Here is a 19,423-nt window from a genome sequence, read left to right on the forward strand (position 1 = left end):
TTTGGTTCTTGGTACTTGTGTTGCACTAGCTGCCTCTTGCATAGTTTTGGGAAGGGTTGGAAGCACGGAGGATGGGAGTTGCCTTCTTTTTCTATGTTATAACCTTGCTGCTATGCTGGTCTATATTCCTAGAATACCCTGAAATTCCGATTCTCTACTGCCAAGAGGAGAAGTAATCAGGAGCACATCCTCTTAGAACGTGGGATTTAGCTAGGAAGATGCTCTCACTACAGCCTGGAGGGATGGAGATGGGCCTTGGGGTAGATACAGCCCAGATACTTCCACAGTGTCGGAGGAGGGATTTGGTAATGATTGCGTTCCGTTGGAGGTTGGCAGAGTGGTTCTAAAACCACTCCCAGATAGTATGTGCTTACACTTTCTAAGAAGGATATGCATTTAAATTTAATTTATTATTTTTGAGACAGAGTCTCTCAATGTTTTCTGGGCTGGAGTACAGTGGTGTGATCATGGCTCACTGCAGCCTCTACCTTCTGGGCCCAAGCGATCCTCCCACCTCAGCCTCCTGAGTAGCTGGGACCACAGGCAGGTGCCACCATGCTCAGCTAATGTTTTAATTTTTTAGTAGAGACAGCATCTCCCTACGTTGCCCAGACTGGTCTCAAACTGCTGGGCTCAATCAGTCCTCAGTCCTCCCACCTCAGCCTCTCAGAGTGCTGGGATTAGAGGCATAAGCCACCATGCCCAGTCTAAAATAAGTTTTATTTTCATAAGGAGAACCAAGGTTACCTCTGGTCAGCCAGACATTATTTAGAGGATTCCTTTTGGTTCAGTGGTGGGCCTCTCCCACAGAGTAGCAGCATGGGGAGCATTGGTTGACTTTGAAGAGTCAGGCAGCAAGTCTTCAGGGTTTGTGAAGTGTAATAAATATTCAAGAAGGCAAGTGTATTTACTCTTGTCATGTTACAAATATTGAAATCTCAGCAGACTTTAGTTCTTTATTTGATATACATTGGGGTTTTCTCATTAAGAGTATTTTTCTGAGATTGTCATAGGAAGAAAATTCTTCTAGCAGCTTTATAATATCTTGATTATTAAATTTAAATTGTTTTAGTGGAAGGAGGCAAAACCGGAAGACCTTATGGATTCAAAACTTAGATGTGTGTTTGAATTGCCACCAGAGAATGATAAACCAGTAAGTATGTTTATAGTTAACAATAATTGAATGTTGCAAGCTGATACTTATTTGCATACCATCTCCTGCAAAAACCAAGATTTAAGTTGGCAAATTATTTTCCTTTCTCTGATGTCTGAAGAAAAAAGTAAGCTGAAGTCAACAAACAAGTGGGCCTTTAGGAAATCAGCCTTTGAAAAACTCGCAGAAAGACAACTGATTGACACAGTGTTTCCCCTTGAAAAATGCAGCCCAACGGCCATTGCGATGTCATAAATCCCAAAGAGCTTCTGTGGCCTGGCAAAGGTATAGGTTGCTGTTAAACAGTGGGTGAAGTCAAACAGGGAATAATTTGCCCTTTATTATGATGCTTGATGGACGGGTGGGAAGCTCTCAGGTTCTCTTGTTCTGCAGAGTGCCCTGTCAGCCTCCCTTCCCCTTTTACCCTATCTACGTCTTCAGTCAAAGATTGCTTTTAGGTGAGGATCAATCTCAGCACTGTTGACGTTTGGGGTGGATAATTCTTGGTGGTGAAGGTTGCCATGTGTACTGCAAGGTCTCTTAATAATAGCAGCATCCCTGGCTTCTGCCCTCTGGATACGGGTAGTACTCCCAAGTTGTGACAACTAAAAATGTCTCCAGATGTTACCACATGTGTCCTGGAGGGCAATATCAACCCCCGTTGAGAATGATCCCACTCCTGTGTTGCCTACCTCGGAGAAGGCAGGAGCCCCGTCCTCTAGACTGTCTGCTCATGGTCTCTTTCACGGTCCTCACTTGTGACCAGTTGAAGAAAGGAGACTGTAACTGAAATGCTCATTTGGGCTTCCCTTCAGCATAGTCAGAAACATTTTAATTGTGATAAAAACAAAACTGAAAACATGCAGCATATGAAACTACCCTAGAGGTTAATAGCTGGGGTTGGGAATAGCAGTGTCCCAAAACATTGTGTTAACAGTATCCATGTTGATCTGCAGGGATGTTGTTGATTTGTGTCAGACTACCTGGTATTTTCTTTCTGCTTAGTCATTTACCACTATCATTACCCTGTTTTCTTTAAGTGGTCATTTTTCCCTCTTCCCAGTGTACATCCTGTCACAGGAAGGTCAGTTTGGAAGTTGTGAAACCTGTATTCTGGCCTCAGCTCTGTGATAGGTTGACTTGGTAGCCTGGGGCCTTGCCTTACAGGGCCCACTCTTCTCATCTGGAAAATGATGAGTAGAGCTAGATTCCTGGTTTTCAGTTTGCTACCCAGGTCAGTGATCCTCAGTTACTCTTTCCCTGACAAATTGCATGCTCCCATGCCCTCCCTCTACTGACTGGCTCTCATCCCAGTAAATTTCAAGAGGGGGCTCATAGCTCAGTCTTGGCAGGGGACATGAGGGGAGTATGTAGCTTCTCAAGATTGAAACACTGCAGACACTGAGCTTGTTTCACCTTCATCCCAGCCTCTAAATGCTAAGTTGGTAAAATAAATCGCCCTCGGCGTAACGCTCTCCCAAGCCTCCTATCCCCACCAAGGCAATCTTAGGGATGTTCACATCTTTATGGTGACAGTAATTTGTGGCTAATAATTCCTGAGCTTGCACAATTACAGTATGCTAATTTTTGCATGGCAGGAATTTGATAGTGCAATATACACAGCCCCTTTTCTCTTTCTTTGAAGTATTAGTCTCAGCCGAACTTCATTATTTGCCCTTATCCATAATTTCTAGAGCCCAGTTGCTTTAGATTATTAAGATACTAGATAAAGTGATCCATTTGAAAAGTAAATGTGACATTTTACAGTGTGGATGAAATGCTACCACATTTGGTGTTTGCTGAGAACTACTTTGCCTAAAAAAGTCCTTTATTACATGGTTGGTGACACTTAGGCTTTCATTTATTTTTGAACAGCATGATGTAGAAATAAATAAAATTATATCCACAACTGCATCAAAGACAGAAACACCAACAGCGTCTAAGTCTCTGAGTTCTTCTTTGGATGACGCCGAAGTTAAGAAGGTTATGGAAGAATGTAAGAGGCTGCAAGGTGAAGTTCAGAGGCTACGGGAGGAGAACAAGCAGTTCAAGGTAATAGTTTATTTTCTGGTGATCTACAGAGAACAAGGGCGTTTTCACTAGGATCTTGGATGAGGAAGTTGATGAACCAGTGAATATATAGATTTCTTTTTGCTTTTGGCATTTGCCTATTTTTTTTCCCCCGGGAAGAAATTTCCATAGCTTTCATCAGATTCTTAAAAGGGTCCTTGGATCTGCCTAAATTAAGAGCCACTGTTCCTTGATCAGAAGTTCTCAACTGTTGTAAGCCCTTGTCCCCTTTAAAAAAAAAAACAGAAATCTCACACTCTCCATTAATGTAAATTGAAAATAAATGTTGAGACCAAAATAGCAGTTTTTATTTTGAATATGCATTTTTAAACCCCATGCCATCCCCATTCACTTGAGTGAGAATCTCTTTTTTTCAGAGGGTAAATACTGACCTATACTCTGTTTTAATGCAGGTATGGTTCTGATTTTAGAAGACTCTAAATAGGTCTGGACAGTCATGGCTCATCAAACTGTTGATTGGTGTCATGATGAGATTGGAGGTGGGATGCTTCACAGTGGATAGGAGGTGGGGATTATAGAAGGAAAACCTGAGCCTCTAGCTTGTTGACAAGGCAGTTGGCATTGGCAGTGGAACGCTGAATTGTACTGAGTGGTGAAGGGAGGCAAGAGGTGCTTCTTTTGGCTTTTAGAGGCCTGTAGTGGTGTGGAAGTTGCTCTCAACCAATTTGAAACAGCTCGGAATCTGTGCTGGTCACAGCATCTGTTAGGCCTTTGTTTACTAAACACCTCTAAGGCCCCTTCTAGCTTTAAAATTATGAGTTTGTGTTAAACATGGTATTGAAGAGAACATTTCTGAACATCAGATTATAGAAACTTTTGTTACGGCTTACATTTTTAGGCCTTTTCCTTAATCTTGATCATGTCACTCAAGCATGTAATAGGCTTTCATTCTTAAACTACCCTACAGCCAGGTACATACAATAAATTCATTTAACTTGACTTTTCCTTCTCTTTTATTCTGACAATGAGATAGATTTAGGAGAACTGACAACATTTCGGAAATGCATGCAGTACCATCTTCCTTTGCAGTGATCTTGATTTGGCTCAATCAGTAACTTCTTTTGTGTGGAGTAAATTGTGAAGCTGACACTACTTTTTGGCTAAAAATCTAAGCTATACCTAAAGCTTCTCCTTGAGTGTATTTCTCTTCAGAACAGAGTTCTGTGCTGTTTAAAGTGATAAATAGGTAGAAATAGCTTCTATATAAACCCAATAAAATAAATGCTGTAATTTGCTGTGCCCATTTTTTTTTAAGCCAGTCGAACACCACCAGTTGTTTATCATTGTGCAGTGATACTGGCCATGCCCCAAGAGCAGAATATCCTCAAAATGTTATCAGACCAATCTCGACATTAGAAGATTCTTTATCCTGCCAAACGCCGCTTTTTATTTTGTGTTGGTTTATTCTGTCATCTCTCCAACAAATTTACTGAGGGTCTAATATGTGCCTGGCACTGTGGATTCAAACACGAACAGTTCCTGCCCTTGGGGAGCTCTCTGGTGATGGGATAGCAGGGAGAGACATAGACAGAAATGATTACAAGCCAGTGTGATAAATGTCCCACAGAGATAGCAACAAATTGCAAGGATAGTCAGCCCCATGGGACTCATCTGCCTCAGGACCTGCTAGGTATTCGGGTGGATGGGAGAGAATGGAAGGAAATAAAGAAAAGTATGGCTGGTGTGTGGGGTTTAGGGGTGAGTAGATGAGGTGATTAGCAACAGATCTGGCAGCCATGATAAGTCTGGGCCAGAATAGAAATGGCCTTGATGCGTGTCCCTCTTCAGGGATGTGGACGTGGCTTTGAGGGCATGGAAATGGCATTGTAGATCTACGTGGTAACTTGCAGATTCTTAGGAAAGTGCAAGGCAGTTGTGGCAGTGGAGGTGAAGGAAGAAAACATTTTTCATTTCTTACATATCCATGTAGTTTGGGGACAAGGGGAGGGTGGGGAATATGTTCAAGTATCTTTATATGTATGAAAAAGAATGTTGTTTCTTTAATGATAAATCTATGCATTGAGTAGAAACTGTTTGAGATGAGTGTACCAAGGCCAGCCACATTTTAGTATTACAAATATCATTTGATCCAGCAGTCTGTCTGAAACTCATCAAGTACCAGCTATGTACAGAGTACAGAGCTCTTCATTTGAAAGCTTCCAGGTGTCCCACTTTTAGATTCTTTTTTTTTTTTTTTGGTATGGAATTTCACTGTGTTGCCCCAGGCAGGCTAATTTTTGTATTTTTAGTAAAAGTGGGGTTTCACTATGTTGACCAGGCTGGTCTCGAACTCTTGAGCTCAGGTGATCTGTGCACCTAACCTCCCAAAGTGCTGGGATTACAGGCATGAGCCATCGTGCCCAGCTGACTTTGTAGATTCTTATGATTTGTATATTATGTCTTGGGAAATGCCTGTAATTTAAAAAATTGATGATGATTTGATCAAGGAAGCCTATTCATTAGAGGCAGGAAGGACAGAGAGGTTGGGGTTGAAGAAAAGCATCTGAAGACATGGCCATAAGGGTGGATGGGGCTGAGGTTGCAAAGGGTCTAGTTGACCCATTTAAAAGCTTTTTTCTGTAAATCATGGGAAACCAAGGAGCACCCTGCTTAGATTTGTGTTATAACTAGCAGCATCAAGTGGAATGTATGAAAGAAAAGAGGGGACTGTTTTCTCAGTGGCTTCAGGCTAGTCCCTTCCGCTCTATAGCCTGCAGTTTCTCCATTTGCAAAATGCGGTTGGACTGTATCATGTCCTCCAACACTGGGCATAAACAGCCCATCCTGCTAAGCTGTACAGTTGTCTCCCCTTTCTGGTGCCTTGGATTGTCTTTGAAATGTGCATTTGCTCCTGTAGGAAGAAGATGGACTGCGGATGAGGAAGACAGTGCAGAGCAACAGCCCCATTTCCGTGTTAGCCCCAACTGGGAAGGAAGAAGGCCTTAGCACCCGGCTCTTGGCTCTGGTGGTTTTATTCTTTATCGTTGGTGTAATTATTGGGAAGATTGCCTTGTAGAGGTAGCATGCACAGGATGGTAAATTGGATTGATGGATCCACCATATCATGGGATTTAAATTTATCATAACCATGTGTAAAAAGAAATTAATGTATGATGACATCTCACAGGTCTTGCCTTTAAATTACCCCTCCCTGCACACACATACACAAATACACACACAAATATAATATAACGATCTTCTAGAAAGTTAAAAATGTATAGTAAATGATTGGGGGGGAAGAATGATCTTTATTAATGATGAGGGAAACCATGAGTAATGCCACAATGGCATAGTGTAAACGTCATCTTAAACATTGGTAGGCCTTGGTACATGATGCTGGATTACCTCTCTTAAAACAAGACACTCTTCCTCGCCTGTTGGTGCTGGCCCGTGGAGAGCTGGAGCCCAGCGTGGTGGGGAGTGCGGTCAGCTGCACACGGTAGTCCCCACGTGGCCCACTCCTGTCCCAGGCTGCTTTCCGTGTCTTCAGTTCTGTCCAAGCCATCAGCTCCTTGGGACTGATGAACAAAGTCAGAAGCCCAAAGGAATTGCACTGTGGCAGCATCAGACGTACCCATCATGAGTGAGAGGCATGTGTTGACTGATTGACCCAGTGCTTTGGAAATATATGGCAATGCTTTGTTCTCTTAAAGGGACCAAGCTAAATTTTTATTGGTTCATGTAGTGAAGTTGTACTGTTATTCAGAGATGTTTAATGCATACTTAACTTATTTAATGTATTTCATCTCATGTTTTCTTATTGTCACAAGAGTACAGTTAATGCTGCGTGCTGCCGAACTCTGGTGGGTGAACTGGTATTGCTGCTGGAGGACTGTGGGCTCCTCTGTCTCTGGAGAGCCTGGTCATGTGGAGGTGGGGTTTATTGGAATGTTGGAGAACAGCTGCCAGGAAGTGTTTTTCTGGGTCAGTAAATAACAACTGTCATTGGGAGGGAAATTCTCAGTAGTGACAGTCAGCTCTGGGTTACCTTTTTAAGTGAAGAGTACTCAAGTCTTCTAGATTGTTCTTGTACCACCTCTCAGCCGTTACTTATACTTCCAGCACCCAGGTCCAAGTCTGATCCTGACCTCCCCTTGGGGCCCTAGCTTGGAGTCAGGGCGAATGGATCAGGCTGCAGAGAGTTAGAAGCGAGAGCGCCAGCAGTTGGGGGTGGGAGCAGTGGGAGAGAGACTCTTCAGCGAATCCATCTAGTACCTAGTTGAGAGTTTGACTGCGAATTAATTTTATGCCATAAAAGACCAATCCAGTTCTGTTTAACTATGTAGTATCTTGAGAAGAAAAATTATAATAAAGCCCCAAAATTAAGAGTTCTTTTGTCATTTTGTCACATTTGCTGTGTGGGGGGAATTATTTTATCATTTTTATTATTTTGCCATTGGAAGGTTGATTTTAAAATGAGCCCTTTCACTGAGAAATACTTATTTAATGATTTAACTATACGTGTGTCTGTGTGTGTGTGTGTGTGAGATTTTTTGGTTGTTTTCAGCTGACAGTATGAAAAATAAAACTACTGAATATCTAAGCACCTGGTCACCCTTGGCCTTCCATTGCTTTGGCCTTCAGTACAAAGCCTCTCTGCTAGGTCAGGGAACCATGCCATTGAGACTAGTGACAGGCATGCTGGGTACAGTCCCATTGTGTGCACAGGCTTGAGAGGACAAGTTCATCAGAAGGAAGGCAGTCCTTAGAAGTCACATACATCAAGCCACATTGCTCCTAAGCCTGGCTCTGTCAAGTTGGGTCAAGGCTCTTAAAACTGGAGAGGTGGAAGTCTGTAGTTGGTCTGAGTAAGTAACTTCCTGTCTTCATGAAAAAAGTTCACTTTAAATCCCAGGTACTCACAGAAGTGGTGAGTAGACCTAGTTCTTACCCAGTCACCCATGGATTGCGTTGAGTATGCAGACAGGAGGCCACCCCAATATGAATTCATCTCCAGCATTTTTCCCACGTGGGCCCCCATGGGAGTAAAAAGACTGAGCTGTAAGACACGTGCCTTTTGCCACCTAATTTTCCAGAGGGGACTGACATTTGCTAATTGGAGGTGCTGCAGCCAGTTAAGTGTTTCTGTAGCTTCCAGGCCCTCATGTCCTTGATAGGAGAGTGCTTAGATGGCCCCCAACAGTGCCTAGGTGTACAGTACAGCCCCATTACACTAGAGCAGGGCTCTATTTATTTTTAAAGGATATGGCCTTGTGTTCTGATAAAACTTTATTCACAAAAACAGCCAGGTCATGTGATTTGGCCTGTGAGTCTGTGACAGTTCTTGAAAAGAATTATCTGGGCAACTACTCTGTTTTAGACCTTTGAACATGATTTAAGAGTTTTGTGTACATCTAGGAGAAGTTGTTCAGCTTCTCAGAGGATGTGGGTATTTTGGTTGCGGCTAATCATCCTCTGAAGTCTCTCTCCTAGAGGTTAGGACTTGGTCAACATGTTTATGGGGCTTTTGACTGAATGGCAGAAGGAAACTCCTCAGGAAGAGAAGCAGGTGAGTAGTGGGAAGGTTGGTTATTTCTCAGTCATCCTGGCAGCCAAAAATGTTCCAGGAAAAGAAAGAATGTGGAGCAGGCGCAGCTCTGGAGAACTTGGAGATGCATGCATGTTTAGGGTGTCTTTCCTAGAATTACATAATGAAAAAAAGAGAAAGGAAGGCAAAGAGAAGGTGAATATGGGGCCTGTCACAAAAGCTTTCCCTGCCCCAAGAGGTTAAGAGTCAAAAATAATCGGGATGAAACATGGAAAGAGTGAGGCTGGGTAAGGTGCCACCGGGCAGTGTGCATGGGGGATCTGCAGCCAGGCTGCCCTCCACTCTGCTCCTGCAGTTACTGGCTCCATGGCACCTCAGAGAGGATGGCCCTGGCTTCAGAAATTCCAGCCATAGTGCTCACAAATACAGAAGAGACGGAAGCAGTGACAGAATCCTGAAAGTTTTTATTGATTGAATTTTTAAATTGATAATTTAAGCTTCCTTGGCACGATACAAAATACCTCTTAAAGACAGCAGGCTGTGTTATTTGTAGGTGTGAGGAACTGGCTTGAATGTTTTTCTCCTCCTAGTTTGCATGTTTTCCCTCTCTAGTCTTCTAAACTGCTGGCACCGGCAGTAATACATACTGATAAAATCAAAATTGATTTTTACCAGTGGACAGTTTATGCCTAGAGAGATGGCTTATACCTCCATAACACAGAAGAGGGAAAAATGAAGAACCTCTAGTGATCCGTGAAAACCTAAACGCTTTCAAACAAATCCCAGGAACAGAATTGCTGTCAAAAGATATCAGTGCCCGGCTTGCAGGCTGTGTTGAGTCAGATAGAACTGAATGTAGTGAGAGCTCAGAGCTGAAGAGCCTTTCAAATTAATTTGAAAACAGGCTGTGTGTGTGCAAGTGAGTGTGCATGCATGTGTGCATGTGTAGTATATGTGCCGTATGTCAGTAGCTTGACAGTTTTCAAATCGTGCCTATATTTTTTGCATACACAAATTTCTGTATTTGCAAACCAGAATCCATGCCAAAATACAATGCCATTTGTTGTTTTCAGCTCCTTCTCTAAAGGACTGGTCCATTTCTTGTTGTAGTTTGAAAATATGCATATCCAGAGATAGGGGTCTTGGGCTTCTAAGTGTCACTTTGAACACCTGAATGACATTTAATCCGAAACCTTCTCAGTGTAGAGGCGACTGCTTCCCCCTGCTGGAGAAGGCATTTCATTCAAGGGCCTCTCATCGTGGCGTTCCCTGCCCCTGCTCCTGCTGTCTGGCCAGAAGAAGGAGAACTAAGCTAAACTGTGGAGTGAATCAGAAGTTACCACTCTAAGGAGACCTCTCTGAACTAAGCTCGGGGCCACGTTTGCTGTTGTTGAGTAGGAGTCTTCTCAAAGATGAGCAGGAATGGGATTGTATTTAGAAAGGCCCCTCCAGAGTACAGACGGGTGACTCTGTTCATGACACACAAATCCCATAAGGCCAACACACTCTTCTGTAACATCAAGAGCAGCTTTGAGATCACGCGTGCCCTACGCAGATTGGGTCCCTCAAGTTTCTGTGACCTGATTGGATTTGGAGAAGGCCTTCTGCGCACCACCCGCCTTCCTCAGATGTGCTCTGATAGGAACCTTTTCAAGAAAGTTACTGTTGTTTCCTTACCTGTGTAGAGCATTTCCAATACATTCACTCATTGAACTTAATCCTTACAACTGTGACTTGGGGTGCGGGGGTTGATGGCTCTGTTTTGCATATGAAGAAATAAAGGCTCCAGGAGGTGAAATTGGGCAACTTTTTAGAACTAAATCAGTCTGTAAGGCCTGCATTGCTAAGACACCATTTCAGCTCTGAAAATCTGCTCCAGGGAAGTGAGTGGATAAACCCTTCCTGCCTTAGCTACTCTGCCCATCTGTACATCTTTTATGTGTCTGCCTCTATACTTTATTCAGTTGTTTTCAAACGAAAGTAAGTAGAATTAAGACTGTAGTTCAGTTTCTTTTTCTTTTGGAAACTCAACACACTCCAGACAGTGAACAAAAGTGCATTTTCCATTTTCTCATTGCCTGAAGATCTCTGCCCAGTGCTCCTGAGGAGTGACTTTGGGGGCTTTAGAAGGAGTATTACCATCTGACTCGGCAAGGAGATGATGGAAACACTTTACTTGGAGGCTTTGCATAACTTGTAAATTAAATGTGAATGAGGGCAGTTCATTAAAATTGGTATTACAGAAGTGGCCTACTGAGGTTTGAAAACAGCTGAGCTGCTGATGTCTCAGGCCTCTCCCTGAATTAGCACTGCGTTTCTCCAGGAAATCAGCCAAGGGAGCAAGTAATAGGAGCCCCTGATAAGGAGCATCAGCTGAGAGGCAAGCTTGGGAGGCTGTGGGAATGGGTCTGCTGCCACCTTCACAGACTTCTTCCCCCAGCCTCTGAATCCCATTAGCCACATACTTAGCACATGAGGCTCAGCCACCAACAACATTAGCTGGGGTGCAGGAGCTGACCCATGCCTGTGCCGAGGGGCCCTGGCCTCCCTCCATGCCATGTTTTTAGCGATATCTATGGCACTTAACAATAGGGGCTTCATTTTAATTTATCTTCATTTCAGAGGTATTTTGAAAAATTTAAAAGACATGAACTCACATAAACAGTTATGGATAATAGTTAAAAGGGAAACCGGTGGAGGCGGCAGATGAGAGGTCTTGATGAATATAATTACTTGAGATCTTTTTAATGGAATTAACTTATTAGAAAATGTCTGCATCAAATCTGTAGAAAAGGAAGAAAAGTGTAGCAACAAAAATGTAGCTGTTATCTAACTTGCCATAAACATTTGCAATTCTGATACCTTGGAATGTTGCCACGGTATGGATTGCTTTGATTAAAAGATGTCAGTTGAATAAAACAGTACTGTGGGAGAATTGCTTTCTGCTGGTAGATAAATGCTGATGTTTATTTTTAAACCAGGAAACATTGATCCTGTAACAATGCCCTATTACAATTGCTTTATTACACCACCGGGTTGATGGAGATGTAATCATTTGGCTAATGGATGTGGGTGCAGGAGGATGCTTGCTTGCTGGCCTGCTCTCCCACTTGCATTCTGATGAGCCGCAGGAGCGTGTCTGGGCTTCTGCAGGTGCAGCTGCTGTCAGAGCTGCATTTCTCTGATACCCAAAGCCATGTCTGACCGAAATAAAACAGGTTCCTTTTTGTTTTCCTTTGGAAAATGCCAACTAAGGGAGACTAATCAGATATCTTAACACGATTTCATCCAGGCTTAGTGCTAACAAGATTGCGGGACTTTTTAGAGTTTAAGAAGATGAGAAATTAGTGTGCACGTTTCACACGTTGACTTGCTGGTTTTTCCATGTCATACAAAAAAGCCCTGACTGTTTCTCTGAACTGGCTGCCTGCATTCCCATCTTTTCTTTTTAAGAAATAAACTGAATTCAGCTGTTAATCCTCTAGTGCAGCATCCATGTTAAATTGTTTTTCCATTTCATTTTTTATGTGAATTCAAAGGTCAGAATTTATTGTCTGTAATACTGAGACTAGGCACACAAGAACTGCTTTTTGCTTTTTATCATTCTCTCACTCCTTCCGAATGTTTCGTAAGTACCCTTTCTGTGTTTGCTACTGTATGAGGTGCTGAGAAAATAGTCAATGGGAGTGACTTTGTATATTTTTCGTTCGCATATAGCCTAAGTAAGGTGATGCAGGCTTACACACTGAGAGAAAAATGCAAAATATATTTGGTTCTCCTTTCTGTTGCTGTCGTTTCCTTTTAAAAGACTATATATAAACTGCTGTCATTTGGAACTTCCTGTAAGAAACCAAAAATGATCTATTTCAGTGTTCCCTTCACCTTTTCTCTCCTTTGAGTGAATGAATGGTTTCAGTAATCCATGCTGTTCCCCTATTGTGCGTCTTTCTACCTATGTTGAAAAAAGATTCCTGCAGTTTCTGATGTGTGCGTTTATTGTCTTGTATGTTAACATTTTAGGAATTGAGTATCTTAAGAGATGTCTTAGAATGCTTTAGTTTTCATAATTTTTCCCTTATGTGTTTTTCATTGTATTTTCTGTTTTGACCTAGAAGTCATAAGTTGATGCAGGAAAGGACTCTTTACCATTGCACATTTTGGTTATCTGATACGTAATAAATTCATGGCTTGGCAGCTGACGTGATGTTTCCCAGAGGGAAGGAGATGTATTTCTGCAGGGTCCAGACCAAAAGAGCCATTGACAGCATGTTCTCCCATGTTCCATATCAGGCTGATGAAGCCTGCCCTGCCAAGGCATACACTTTTGTACTAGCTGTCTCCATGTTACGTTCAATAAATTCTGTGCTCTGAATATATTTAAAGGATGCTTCAGTGTAAAATTATTTTGAATGGCTGGCTTAATTGCATTGAGATAGGCTTTGGAGTATGGACGAGAGCCCATTGCTCGATTTTCACTGCTTCATAGGAACATGAAATTGGTTTAAATTAAAATCATAGATATTTTGCACCAGAAGACAGATCTAAGAGATCGCTTAGGTCAGTGTCCTCATTTTACTGGTAAGGAAACTTTTGCCCAGAGAGCTTAAGCACAGGGACCAGCTTGCATGCCAGTGTTTTCCTGTTGTGGGGAAGCATATGTCATCATTAAATTACAAAAGTACCCACCTCTGTAAATTGCTTCCAGCTTTGAAAGGTGGGTGGATTCTGTCTTTAAGCAGTGCTTGACAGTTCTCCATCTTACAGTGTTACCTTGTTAAAACATTAATGAAAACAATTTTAACTTCTTTTGGAAAAGTAAGATGGGCAAATGGTAAGACTTTATACAAGACCAGAAGGTACACAGTACAAAGTCGTTTCTTTCATCCCTAAATCTATCTTCCTCCAGAGATACTCTGAATTTTCCATGTGTTGACTCTTTCCAGAGATCTCCTATGCACTTATATGTTTGTGTATATACAGCCTCGTATTTTCTTTTTGAGACAGAGTGTCACTCTGTCACCCAGGCTGGAGTGCAGTGGTGTGATCTCAGCTCACTGCAGCCTCCACCTCCCAGGCTCAAGCAATCCTCCCACCTCAGTCTCCTGAGTATCTGGGACCATAGGCATGCACAGGCATGCCTGGTTATCTTTTTTAATGTTTGTAGAGATGAGGTCTCCGTATGTTGCCCAGGCTGGTCTCAAACTCCTGGGCCCAAGCCATCCTCCTGTCTCAGCCTTCTGTAGTGTTGCTGGGAGTACAGGCATGAGCCACTCCTCCCGACCAACAGTGTGTTTTCTACAACAGCACACACTCCTTCTCTGGTGGGCATGTTCCTTTTTTGACTTTGAACTGTATCTTGGAGATCATTTCTTGTTAGTCCACATCATTCTTTATGGCTCTATAATTTTCCTCTGAATAGATGTGCCCTTAATTTACTTAACCACTCTTGAGGTGTGTTGAAGCAGTTTCTAGTCTTGCTGCTAAAGACAATGCTACAACAAATCCTCCTATAAATGAGGAAGAATATCCTAGAATCAATTCCTAGAGGAGAAATGATTGGGTCAAAGGGTGCCTGCATTTAAAATTTTGTTAGATGGCTTCCACGTTGCCATCCAAAGAGGATGTACCAATTCATAGTCCTTGCAGGGTCTGCTGCTTTACTCTTGCCAGCACCTTGCGCCATCTTAACTTTTTGATGTTTGCTCACCTGTAAAATGCACATGGTGTTTTAGTTTCTGGTTGTTTGCATGAGGTTGAGCAGTTGTTGATGTGTGTAAAGGTCATTTGAAAACACATGAAGACCCAGAGTGAAGTAAGGTCAAGGGGAATAAAGGCTTATCTCACAGAGGGCCGACGGCAGAGCAGCAGAAATGAAGAGGCTAAGGGCACATAGTCATGAATGTGGAAATAGGAATCTACCTTGTTTTACTAACAGGAAAAGTGCTTTCAGCAAAGTGTATAGAAGTGGATTGGGCAGGGGGAAATAAACAACCCTTCATGGCAACTACTAGATCTCTGACTCCTGACCTGTACTAGCCACCTCACTTGTTCTTGTATGGCTGTGCCCATGTCCTCCCATTCCTGGGGTCCTTTTGACCATGACCTTCACAGAGTGTGCAGGTGAGGCAAATGTCAGCATCCCAGACCAAGGAGAGCTTCTGTAAGAGGGACTGAAAAATGGTGGTGGTTATTAAAGCGTTAAAATCCAAACCATGAAGGAGTTTTCTAAACAGCCCCACAAGGCGCTGTTTTGAAGAAGTGACTACACTGGTTTGCCATTATCTCTGGTTAGTGCATTAGGAGAGAAAACCTGCTACCTGATCGTTTGCCAAGCAGTAATGGGAGTGACATGCCTCATTAGAACCTGAAAACACCCTCAGAAATTGCACTTGAGAGTCTAGAGTTTTCTTTTTTTCCAAGTAGAACTTTTGTCTCTGTTCTTAGCAATGTTTGCTAAAATCACTTCAAAGAAGAAAATAGTACAAATTTGGAGAAACACAAAATTAGTCTTATGGACTTTCTGAAAAATGTACCTTTATGCCCCTTCAAAAAATGCTAAAGAAATGTATAGGGAAGACAAGAGGCTTTTTAAGTCAAGCCAAGACCCACTGTTAAATTTTAACCCCACCATCCAGTCACATTGTTGGTCCTAAAAGTGCCTCCACACTGGAGAAAATATTCTCCATCAGTAATGAGAAAACCACCCTAGAATATTCATCCAGCTGATGTGTGAGAAAGGGCTGGCTGCCCATGGCTAGGGCCCTGTCATGGTCCCACTGCTTTTCCTCCTGTTTCTCAGAATCTCAGACTCCTGATTGCTCTGTTCTCCCATGAGTGGGCTGGGCTGCTCTGCTCAGCGCTCTGCGCTCTACCACCCTCGCCTCTCAGAGCATTAGAAACCTCTCTTAACACAGTCTGCCCTTTACTGGATTGAAAGCAATTTGAGGGGAAGTTCAAAGTTTTGTTGTTGGGTTTGGTTTTGTGATGTTTTCAGTTTTTTTTTTTTAAACAAAGTATTTTGTGTGCATAATTTAAAACGCCAAACAGCTATAACAGGCTTATAATGAAAAGCAGCAGGTCCACGTTGCCCTGGGCTGCCTCTTCCCAGAGGTAGCCAGTTTAGCACATTGAACTGTTTCTTCAGATATTAACATCTACATTTCCTAATAATGTGGTTATATTACTTTTTCTTGATTTTTCACTTCTGTATATTATCTATTGATTTCCTCCTAAGGAAGATAGGGATTTAGCACTAATAATCTTTCTCCCAACCACATCCCAAGCATAGATCTTCTCTCTCCCTTTCAGTCATGCCATAATTTTTGGCTACATCAGTATACTTTTGTATGATTAAGACTACTAAGATGTCGTTTACAGCTATACCTTGGATATGCTTTGATTATATTTCCCTTTTATGTGTAATCCTTTGTTTTCCTGGAGTTACTAAATCTTAGTGTGTGTTTGCTTAGTTTCGTAGGTATCTATCATGAATTCAGCCCAGATCCTGATAGAAGTATAAATCTCCTTAGCACAATCACAGCACATCAGGCAATCTTATTTTTATGGTTTTCTTAGATCACTCCTGAAGCTCTCTATTCTCCTGCTCCTCTCTGGACTGACTGCTGTCTAAGCCTACTGCACAGCTCTCATCCCAGGACCTTTACTCACGCTCATCTTCAGAACTCCTTTTGCTCTCTTCTGGATTGGATCCCTTCTTTTCTGGATCTCTAGCTTCCTCTCTCTTGTTTTACTACCTCATTTTAGGGGAGCATGTCTTTTAGCAGGTCTCTGAACAAGGAGTATGTGAGACATAATTTTTCTGAGAACTTTACATGTCTGAAAATGTCCCATTCTGCTCTTCCACTTGATTGATAGTTGTACAGGGTATAAAACACTAGGTTTAAATCATTCTGAGGATTTTGGAAGCATTGTTCTACTGATTTCCAGCTTCTAGTGTTGCCTTTAAGAAATGGAATGGCATTCTAATTCTCAATTCTTTTTTTTTTTATTTCTGGTAATACTATTTGACTTTAATTTCCAACCTTCTTTTGATTTTTTTCTGCTGAGATATTTATAATTTTCAAGACATCTTTTCCAGTTATTCTTTGTTTATAGCAACCTGCTCCAAGATGTGTGTGTGTGTGTGTGTGTGTGTGTGTGTGTGTGTCTGTGTGTATTCACTGAAGATATTATAGCTCTTTGTTGCTTTGTTCTCTTTTGTTGTTCTGTATTTTTTGCATGTTGTTCTGCTTGATACCAGAAGTGTTTTGGAATTCAAGTTTTTTTTTGTATTTTGTGATATTTGCATTATACTTCCCAGTTGAACATCCTTAATTTGAAAATCCCGAATTCGAAATGCTTCAGTGAGCCTTTCCTTTGAGTGTGTGTCACCATTCAAAAAAGGGTTTGGATTTTGGAGCATTTTGGATTTTGAATTTTCATACTGGGGATACTTAACCTGTATCTAAATTTTTAGCATGATACCCTGCCCTGGGCTGTCCCTAAGTTCAAATATTTTTGGGTTAAACTTTTGGTTTCTTACAGTGGTTAGGGATGGGATCTAGGAGTAGAATTCCTTTTACACACTTGTAAAATATTTCAAAGATTCCTCCTGGTTTTAGCCCTACCGTTGTTGTTGTTTTTTTTTTTTTTTTGGCTTCTGCCGTGCCTAGGACCACCATTTCCTAAGCCCTAGGGGGCATTCATGGCACAAGTGGACTTGCTTCTGAGCTGTGCCCCTCCACCAACCTTTCCACCTTCTGTAATCTCCCATTTATTACAGAATAATAATATGGGTATTTTATCAGTGATAAATTACCCATCAGCTTTCCAGATTCCAGAATTTGCTGACATCTCTCTTGGCTATGTTCTTATCTCCTTTTCTGTTTGTTAATGTGCCTTTAATTCTTTCCCATAATTTCTTGGGACTTCAGAAGAAAGTGGAGCTAAACACATGTGTCTGCCCACCCAATTGGCTGGAAGTTGGGAAGGCTTTCCTTCCAAGGCACCCAGCATAGCACCTGGCATATGATGGGTGTTCAGCATATGTCTGTGAGTCTTTTTACTAAACAGGCAGTTGATTTCACCAGAAGTAGTGACCGCCTAAGTTTTGGTAATTTTTTTCTCCTGAGGGAGTAAAAACAATGCCAAATGTAGGAGTGAGAGTAGTAGGTTATTAATAACCCTTAGGAAATACATACTATATCACAGGACAAAGACTCATCCTCACTGAGAATTTGTTTGTTTGTTTATTGAGATGTAGTGTAGCCCTGTCACCCAGGCTGGAGTGCAGTGCTGTGATCTTGGCTCACTGCAACCTGCACCTCCTGGGTCCAAGTGATTCTCCTGCCTCAGCCTTCTGAGTAGCTGGGATTACAGGTGCCCACCACCACGCCCAGTTAATTTTTGTATTTTTAATAGAGATGGCGTTTCACTGTGGTGGCCAGGCTGGTCTCAAACTCCTGACCTCATGGTCCACCCACCTTGGCCTCCCAAAGTGCTGGGGTTACAAGTGTGAGCCACCGCTCCCGGCTGAGTTTATTTTTTTTAAAGCCATTTCTCTTAAAATACATTATTGATTCCATTTGAATTACTATTTGGGGTCTTCCCATAATGTGTTGAGGCTGGTTGGCTCCAGGAACCATCAGGTTTCAACCCACTTTATTGATAAAGAAACTGAAGCCGGCAGGGTTGGGGCTGGGAGTGCTGGAGGCTCTGAAACTAAGAATGGGAAGCCTTGGGTACCTGCGTGAAGCTGAGGCTCTCCCAGTCTCCCTAGTCTTTGTGGAATGAGAAGCTTGAGATGGAGTCTCAAGGCACCTCTTGCCAGGTCCCGTGGCCTTCTGTTTGGGGATGGCAGTGGTCTTCAATGCATTTCTAGAAATATCCTGGCTAGCAGAAAATAGATGTCCTCCAGTTCACAGGCCTGGGTTCTGCTCTGCCCATCTGCTTTAGAAAAAAGTCAGCAACCTCAAAATTCCAAGCCAGTATTTAGAGTGTGTGGGTGTCATCTTGCTGCTTGAATTTGGAGTCTCCAACCAGGTCTTGGAACATGTATTCTTTTAGTATTTATTGACCTCCTACTATGTGCCCAGCACCATTCTAACACTGGGGATCTCCGAAGAACAAGACAGACAAGGACCCTGCTGGCAAGGAGCTCATTCTAGAGGGGCTGACAATAGATAAAAACCAACACATGGGAATTTTTTCAGATTTTGGCTACTGACAAATACTGGGATGAAGTGAGCGCTGTCTTTGGGGTGGTCAGGGGTGAGGTGAGCAGAACCTTCCAGGTGAGGGAGAGCTGGAGCCAAGACCTTGAGAGGGACCAGCTTCCATGGGACTGCAGGAGAGCAGGGAGGCCACTGTGGCTGAGGGGGAGGGTAGAGGTGCCACAGGGCAGGAGGAGGGTCTGCCCGGAAGCTCGGAAAGGTGGTTTTAGGGAATGTCAACAGGTCATCTGTGCTCATCCTGACATCCATTTGAGGGGGTTGTGGGTGTGAGAAGGAGCAGGCTGGAGGCTGCCTGCTGCTGGTAAGTCTCCCCTGGAAGTGGGAACAGCTCCTCCCTGCTTGGCTCTGGTCTGCGACACTAATGGCTATGAATCAGCCCCGGCCCGGCCCTGATGCAGTGCTGCATTCTGCGTCAGAAAGCTCCAGCCCCTTGTGCCTGAGTCACCTGTGCCCCAGGAG

The 19,423-nt window shown here is 42.7% G+C and overlaps 1 protein-coding gene across 2 annotated transcripts in view; it reads left to right on the top strand.

Moving 5' to 3' along the window:
- The window catches only part of VAPB (VAMP associated protein B and C), a 54,365-nt gene extending 46,790 nt beyond the window's left edge, over nt 1-7,575 (top strand). The window contains exons 4-6 of one of the 2 annotated variants that reach the window (XM_012467520.2): nt 1,073-1,153; nt 3,029-3,205; nt 6,102-7,575. In XM_012467520.2, the coding sequence (XP_012322943.1) occupies nt 1,073-1,153; nt 3,029-3,205; nt 6,102-6,260 (417 nt within the window). In that variant the 3' untranslated portion in view covers nt 6,261-7,575. The remainder of the gene's footprint in view (nt 1-1,072; nt 1,154-3,028; nt 3,206-6,101) is intronic. The other variant, XM_012467521.2, reaches the window with a different exon arrangement.
- Nucleotides 7,576-19,423: the final 11,848 nt, after the last annotated feature.

The sequence above is a fragment of the Aotus nancymaae genome, unplaced genomic scaffold (genome assembly GCF_030222135.1).
Source record: "Aotus nancymaae isolate 86718 unplaced genomic scaffold, 86718_ANA_hifiasm-v0.15.2.pri h1tg000029l, whole genome shotgun sequence".
Classification (NCBI taxonomy): Eukaryota; Metazoa; Chordata; class Mammalia; order Primates; family Aotidae; genus Aotus; species Aotus nancymaae.